This window comes from Thalia democratica, chromosome 2 (assembly GCF_965202585.1).
Source record: "Thalia democratica chromosome 2, ktThaDemo2.hap1.1, whole genome shotgun sequence".
NCBI lineage: Eukaryota > Metazoa > Chordata > Thaliacea > Salpida > Salpidae > Thalia > Thalia democratica.
The window spans coordinates 25,154,584-25,162,990 of NC_139166.1; the positions used below are offsets into that span (position 1 = coordinate 25,154,584).

Below are 8,407 nucleotides of genomic sequence, written 5' to 3' on the forward strand. Positions count from 1 at the left end.
AAATTTTTTAATAAAGAAAAAAAAATGTAGTAGAACAACACTTGAGATAATTTTACAAAAACTCTACTTTAATTATTCACATAGTTTTCTCAAATTATTAAAAAGAATTTAAAATAACTGTTTTTATATAATTAATTAAAATTAAAACACTAGTCAAAAAATTAAATAAAAAAACAAAAACTATTTATTTATTTTATTGATGGCGATAAAAACTCGACATTTTCTAATGGAAGTACGTAAAATTACTACCATAGTATATGAAAAAATTAAAACAAAAACTTTAACAAAAAGTATAAATTTGGAAGATTTTAACTGATTAAAATTGTTCTGCTGAAAAACGTATTGCGAAAATAAGTGATTATAATAGAATTCAAGTTTGAAAATTAACAATCATATCAATTGAGTAAAACCTTTTTCAAAATAACACTGCTACTTATTTTGAACAAACTAAATACTACAGCACAGTTTAAACCTAGGTCATAGCATTATCAAAACAAAAAAATTGTAGGTATTGATACGTTTAAACAACATAGTTAAGTCTTAAAGCAGTGTGTTATAATAATAAAAAGTCTGGCTTTTAGGTATATCTAAAAACAAACAGTTTCTTTGTTAGGAATGGGATCTTGGACATGTGGTTTGTTTGTTAACTAGGGGAATGGAAACAAGTTGAGTTAGAATGGTAACTACTCAAGTTAGTCGTTATGTCTCAGAAGCCAGAATTATTCACCGCTCATTTCAATACTAGCGTATTTTCAGTAAAGAAAGTTTTGTTTTTGTAAAACAAGTAAAAGTTGGAAGCAAAAATGTTATTTCATAACAAATAAAAATGAATCAAATTAAAATGGTGTGTTTTTACAATATCATAATAAAATATTTAGAAATACAAACAAAGAATATTCTAATTTAAAAAAAATACTTATACAATAATTGTTGTTGAAAATTGACTGTACATTTTGTCAAGCGTAAAAAAACAGTCAAAGTTGAGGTCTAAAAAGTTTAAAATTCAAAGACAATACATTTTACTTAAACAATAACTATTTTTGCATAACACCTTCAAAATAGCTAAAAAATTAAAACCATTTAAATTCTTTAAGATTAAAAAACAATTATTCACTAAAATTTTAAGAAAAGTAGGTAAACATTAAAACAAAATTAGCTGGCTTATATAAATTCCAGTAATGTTAGGTGTAAAAAATATACTTGAACATTAAGAGTTCTGTTATAAAATACTTGTTGTTTTTTTAACTGCACGCACAAGTAAGTGTTCAAAAAGCCCAAACAAAAATTTTTTATCTTCGATTTAACCTTTTTCTTTCCCCACAAAACTTCCTCCCCCAACATCACGTCCTCCTGCGGTCCTGCTGTCCCCCGTGGTGGTCCTGCTCCTGGAACTGGTCCTGGTTGTCGATGTTGTGGGCGAGGGCGACGGGGGTGAGCCACTCCTGGGGGATGCACCTCATCAGGAACGGTATGCAGCTCGACACTGACGCCAAGCGGTTGATCCACCGCGGTATCGACTTGCCGCACAATATCTGGAAAACGTTGAAATTGCATTCGACAGTTTTCAACTGTTAATTTGTTTATTTTAGTTCTGTGTTCAATTACAAAAAGTTTAGTTGGACTTTTTACTTTTATGTTGAATTCAAATAACAGTTACAGCTGTTTGGGTTAAAACTAAAATTTCTATTGCATTATAAAGAAATGCATAAATGCAAGGAATTTAGAAAACACAATACTACAAGTAAAAATAAAAATACCCATTTCTAAAAGTTTTTAATAATTAAAAATGATTTACATGTGGAGGTAGTTTGCAGCCGAAATTAAAAAAAATAGATGTCTTAAGAGCTAGAAAAGTATGATTTCCATATCACTTTTAATAGTTTTGGTGAAGGTTTGAGAACTAAATAAAACTTATAATAGTCTTTAAATAAAAAATCTTAAAGATAAGTGAGAATCTTTATTTTATAAAGAATACGATTTCCACAAAACTATTAAACGGATTGTTAAAATGAACACTACTAAACAAATAATAATATTAAAAAAAAACTTACAATTAAATGATCTTTATACAAAATTTTTAAACTAAACAATGAAAACATTAAATACTAACCGTTAAAAAAATACTCAAATAGTTTCTACAAGAAGCTTGCGAATAGAAATGTTAAGTCTAAACTGAAGTTGTTATTTATACTGAAAAATAGCGAGAATATGTAAGTATTTTTATTGTGAATTGTAGATTTTAGACTGACTAAACTGTGGTTGATCCTTTAATGCAAAATAACTTTTTTTCATTGTATGGCGAAATTAATTTTTTCCTTAACTAATTATCTTTTCTTGAAAATTTTGATCGATAGCAATCATTTAAACTAACAGACGAAGGATGCAGTTTCATTTTAATTTTATGCGTTCACACTATTTTTTAATCTAACTTCTTCAAATGAATCTAAATGGAAAAAGAAGAAGCTTTTTATTCTTTTCGTTTTAATTCATTTAAGCAACTATGATCAAACGCTTCACTAAAAAATAAAACATTACAATTATGTGATCTGAATAACTTTAATGAATTAATTGAAACTAGCCTTACATTTATTTTGAGTTGACTATGTGTGAAAAAACAGAATACATTTTTTTTTTATACCAATAACCTTATAATAATAAATAGGACACTAATTAAAGATGATTGCATTTAAATACTATTTACTAAACCGTGCATTTAAAAAGCATATACAAAACAAATAGAAAAAACATCACCGTAAACTTTGTATAAATTTAAAATAAATAGTTTTATTAACTGCAAAAAAAATTGAGTTTATTCTTTTGATTTGAAATATTTTTATTTCAAGTTATTCATTACAAAATTTAAGTAATTTAACAAGCAAACTTAGGTTGGCAAAAAAAAATTCAAATGTTTTACAACATAGTTAATTTTTAATAACAAAATAAAATGTTTACTTTTAAATCACAGAAAACATAATTTTAAAAATCATACAGTATAGTAGAAGTAAAATCTGATTCTTTTAGCTTAGTTTTGTAATAAGTTTGTATGGGAGTTTAAAAACGATTTACCATTATTTTATAATAAGTTTTTTTGAAAAGAAAGTTAAAGAGAAACTTATTTTAATACTTAGTTTACAAGAAATTCACATACTACACATCTGATAACATTAAGAGTTTTAAGTAACCTTAACATTATACTATACATATGATAATTTTTGTAATACTAGTTTATATAAATTTTAAATTTTGAGTAAAAAATAAGAACGCTACCGTTTAAAATAATTACATATTATTAATTTACAAATAACACAAACTACGTATATTATAGAACATAACAAATGTATAACATATGGGTAAATACAAGGTTAATTAAAACTAATGATGTACTACTAAACTTAAACATGTATCGTCCTATACCTAGAAGAAACGAAAGTACAATAATTAAAAAACATATCGGTAAAAATTAAATTTTAGTTGCTAAAACTGAGCTTTGTTTTCAAACAACAACAAACATTGCCTAGCAAAAAGCATCCTTAATTATCTCCAGCCGCACTCATGCTGGCTTACGTTAAACCTCGATGAATGGTTTTTTGTTCTTCGAGTGTTTAGTGGAAGTAAAGAGCTTCACTCTCTAATGCGTTTGAAACAGCGCGCACACACAAAACAAAGGCAGAACATTCATAGTTTACTCGCAAAGGGGAAATGCTACGAACAGACCGACCTTGTTTAACACCGACGCAGAAACCGATCGATTTTAATGCCTTCTGCGATACGCAGTAAAATGAGCTACGTTTTCTGGCAGTAAACAAAAAAATTGTAATCTTTGGTGCGCGAAGTAGCTGGCTTCTCAGTCAAAGACGCAAATTTTGTTCTGTTTAGTCATGAAGTTCGAAACGATGAATACGACGCCTGACGTGTACAACGCTGCAGGTGAAAACTTTAAAGCCAAACATAAACAACAAACAAAGTCAACGGTAAACAAGCAATTAAGTATAATTTTGTGACGATATTTTTTTGAAACAAACATTTTTTTCTTGTGAGCATCAGACTAATTAAAAACTGTAAGTTACATTTAAGTAAAATTTTGTAGAATTTAAACTGTTTATCAATATAACTTTTAAATACTTCAATTCGCACAAAGACAAAAAAAGTGATATTGTTTTTTTTTAATTTAAACAAACACAACATAAAAACATTTCGTTTGAAGCAATAACTAACAAAACTGCTTTTGCTTCACAAAATACAAATACCATTGAAAACAAACGTACCGAGATGAACGCGTTGGAAAAGTGGTTGCAGTTTTTGTGCATGAGGTGGTAGGAGCAACCTCTGAACTCCTTGCCCAGCTGCTCCACGATCCGGTCCACGTCGTTCTGCGTGAAGTCCGTCATGCCCAGCACTATCGACTGCCTGCAAGTAATCAAGTACTTTAAGCTTCACTCCTCAATGTGTTTCGCTAAATTATTGGAAAAATTGCGGAGAATTTTCGTTAATACCGGGGTTTTTTAATATTATCAGTCGATTAAATTAGTTACTTCTCAGAACTTTTTGACTACACTGGATGCTTTAAATTAATTTCAATAATTTTTTGTCAAAACATAATCTGATTTCAAAAAAATTATTTCTTACCAGTTTAAGTATAAGATTAAAAAAATTTTGTAGAAAACAATTTTTTTCTTATCATATTGTTTCCTAACATATGATTGCTTGGTAAAAACATAAAAAAAATAATTTTCTATCAGTTCAAAATAGAAACACTTGTTACAAAAAGAAGAGATTGCATAAGAAAAGTTTGCTTAAAAATGAAAGTGTTCTTATATAAAATAAATCGATACGACAAACTGAATCCGCCTCAACAAAGAGTTTTTTAACATCTAACAAAAATTACTAACAATTTTTTGGAATTATTTAGAAGTAAACTCATATACCATCTTTACTTTATATTGAAATTTATATAAGTCTTTTTCCAAAATTTTAAATGCTTGACAAACTTTTGAATATTATATTTAGTTCTGTTGAAGCTAAAAATTTCAAATAAACGTTTAAAATAAATTATCATTAATACGTAGATAAACTAAATCTCTATGTCATAAATATAAGTAAAAAACTTTACACTATAAAGTAAAAATAATTAAACTTTCAAAAATTTAGATAATGATTTGAAGCAACTTTTCAAAACAAAAGTAGTTTATTAAGTAAACCATATTTATGTTTTTTTTGTGAGAACTTTTAAAATAATAAACCACAAAAGAAATTCAAAAACACTACAACGTTGCTTCACGTCATAAAACTTATTGTTTCTCAACATCATGCTTTTTTATACAACGTAGTTGGAAAATTTATTAATAATAATTTGTTACGTACGTGTAGATTATGTAAATAAATTGTATAATTTTGTTTGATTTTCGAAATCAAATTGAGTTTTATTTGCAGTTCATGAAAAAAAACTATAGTTATTTTATATCAGTAAATTGCAGTCCTTTTTTAAAAAAACAAATCACTAAGCAAAATCTAAACTTATTTTATTTTTTTATGCAAATAATCACATAATGTAATAAATAAACAGCTAGAAAGTATACACTATTTTATATCTTTACAAGTAATGCTGCGAACAAACATAAATAAATAACTTAATGAAAAACACCACTTTACATTTTTTGAAATTTGGGAGTGTGTCAACACTAATCGCTAATTGCTTGTACAAAAAATATCAAGCGTTATCGGTGATAAAAAATTTCAACAAACTTGAACTTGAAAGTTTCACCCAAGTCCGCCTCATCGCGCGGCATTATTTCAAAAACGCCACTGAACGGAAACTGGTGACCTCCAAACGCAAATTCTGTTTAAATATTGCAAATGTAATAATTTGCAATGCATTGACAATTTTGTTAGCATCAAAAATATCACTCCACCGTTTTTTATTTTTAAAAAGAAAATATCTGCTGTAAAAGTTTTTTAATAATAATAAACAATGTACAATGTATATGATGGTGTTTGGTAACAGTGCGTGTAAACTTAATTTGTAACAGTGTTTGAAGATACTCAAATTATTTTCTGCGTTGAGTTATTTGTCAAATGAACATAAAATATATCTTTTGTATAAAGAATAAAACTGTTTTGTTCATAAAAAGCTGCTTTAAGCTCAAGTAAAACTGAACAAAACTTGATAAATGTTACTTTTATATACTTGAAATTTTATCTGATGATCTGCTTTTGTTTGAAAAATTTACATTTAACAATTAAACCATAAAAACATAGCTAAAGCTCAGTAGTTTACAACTAAATTTTTGTATACTTAGCTTAAGTTTGATGAAATTAAGTATTTTTTCCGTGAATTTTTGGGAAGTACAATGTGCAGTGTGTGGTGAAACGTTGGCAGAAAAAAGAGGAAACAAAAACACAGCCAAGTCAATAAATTATTGAGCTAAAATTGTTACACTTATTATCATTTAACTTGAAAGTTTTCATTGAAACACCCTGCAATTTCCCATAGTTAAAAACTAATTATTATTTAATGTTGTGCAAATACAGTCATACCTATGAAAGAATTTATTGTAAATTTGACAAAATGTATGAATGCTTTAATAGCTTATAAAAAACTGAGTTTTCACATTTTTAAGTAATTAAAAATAATTAAAAAAACATAAAGCACAATATACAAAAGCTCTATTATAGCAATTAAACATCATACGTAGCAGTAATTTCAAAACCAAACTTTATCTCCATTTTTTATACGCTTCTAAAATAAAAGTAAAAACTAACATTTAAAAGCATTTTTATGTGTTTTGGATTTAAACATGAAAAAGAGCTTTTAAGAAAATCTGTTGGAAATTATATTTGTAAAACATTCCACGTTTTTGTTTATATTAACAAATTGAAAGTGATACTCAACTAAGTATGTATATTAAAAGTTTAATAAAATATAAACTCTCAACTTGTATTGCAATTAAAGTAACCAATGCATGACTTTAAAACTATATGTAGATTGAAAACTCAGGCTATTCAAGAGATAAAATAAAAATATATAAATTTGTAATAGTTTTGAATTACTTTTGTATGTCTCATGTATATAGTATACTTAAATCATTTAAAACTTTAAAAGCTTAATTTTCGTTATGAAGTAAAAAAAAATCATGTCATTTATTTAAGTTTGATATACAAGAGGCACAAGAGGATTGAACAAGGTCTGTTAGTAATAATATTTTATGTGAATAAAAAACAAAATGTACTTATAATAGAAAACAAAAGGTTAAAAAAAACAAAAGCCTAAATTTTGATCTAAATTTTTAAAAGTCATTTTTTAACATATACATAAAAAAGTAAAAACTACAATAAACTGCAAACTTAAAAAAGTAATTATAAGCATAAACATACCTCTGTTGAATATTTCAACTCCAGAATGATAAACTCCAAAACCTAATCCAGATGTGTACTGGTTAATCCAATACTAAAACAATGTTTTTATTTCGATTTAAAAATATAGAATTAATATACAAATTTATAAATTATTTAAGATAATTTTATTTGATATTGTTTAATTTTTAGATTTTTCTGGGTTTAAAATTTTGATCATTTTTAAACTTGTTCTGTATTTAGTACAAACTTACACTAATTTAAACTAAGAACTAGTATTTTATCTAAGCAGTTCTTAAAATACACTTAGATAAACTTAAATGAAAACTAAACTACAAAACTTATTTAGGGTTCAAATATTTTTTTCAAAGTCAATGAATGTACTGTAGATATATTTATATGAATCTAAAAAAAAAAGGAAATGTTACTTATAAGTTTATTGAACAAACAAAAACAAAATACTCAAAAGTGGTCTAAGGATCTGGTGTATAAGTAGACCTCTTGGTCATTGCATACATCAAAATAAATTAAACTTAAATTTTTGAACTATTTCTAAACTTCTGTTTCAGGTATAAACATTTTAAAAAGGTGTTGCTAGATTTTTTACAAGAATTTGTTTTTCTTATAAAAATAATTTATTATTGACAAAAAACAAAAAAAAATAAAAACAACAAATTTGTTGTGTATAAAAAAAATAAAATAAAACTCACCATATCATAAATGTTTAAAATAACTGGAACTCCCATATTAAAGTTTTATGCAGTAAAAAGTATTTTATAAGCTGTAAAATTATTAGTTTTAGTTAAACTTAAAATAGAGATGTATTATAAATAGTGAAACAACAAAAAAGTAACATAAATACTTCTAATTACTTATAGAGTTGATAAAACTGTCCTGAGTGATTAAAAACTGCCTTGAGTCATTCTGATTTTTTTCAAATAGTTTTTTTTTTTTTTTTACTTCTGGCGCAAACTACTTTTACCCTATGTTCATTTTTCTTCTTAATAATTAAAAGAATTATTGTACGTATATGATTCTGCCTTAGATGTTCACTAAA

At 26.0% G+C, this 8,407-nt stretch overlaps 1 protein-coding gene across 1 annotated transcript; it reads right to left on the reverse strand.

Moving 5' to 3' along the window:
- Positions 1–206: 206 nt before the first annotated feature.
- Positions 207–8,133, reverse strand: LOC145849634 (deubiquitinase DESI2-like). Its single transcript, XM_082954625.1, has 5 exons — positions 8,061–8,133; positions 7,372–7,444; positions 5,743–5,836; positions 4,266–4,407; positions 207–1,532 (listed from the first exon to the last, which is right to left on the reverse strand). The coding sequence occupies exons 1-5, from the start codon at positions 8,094–8,096 to the stop codon at positions 1,341–1,343; spliced, it is 537 nt and encodes a 178-aa protein (XP_082810751.1). The 5' UTR covers positions 8,097–8,133; the 3' UTR covers positions 207–1,340.
- Positions 8,134–8,407: the final 274 nt, after the last annotated feature.

Bases quoted from the DNA above. Each gene is read 5' to 3' on its own strand.
- LOC145849634 (XM_082954625.1), bottom strand. From the start codon at position 8,096: ATGGGAGTTCCAGTTATTTTAAACATTTATGATATG. The intron at 7,445-8,060 runs GTGAGTTTTATT...ACATTGTTTTAG, and splicing joins TTTTAAACATTTATGATATG to TATTGGATTAACCAGTACAC. The intron at 1,533-4,265 runs GTACGTTTGTTT...AACGTTTTCCAG, and splicing joins TTTCCAACGCGTTCATCTCG to ATATTGTGCGGCAAGTCGAT.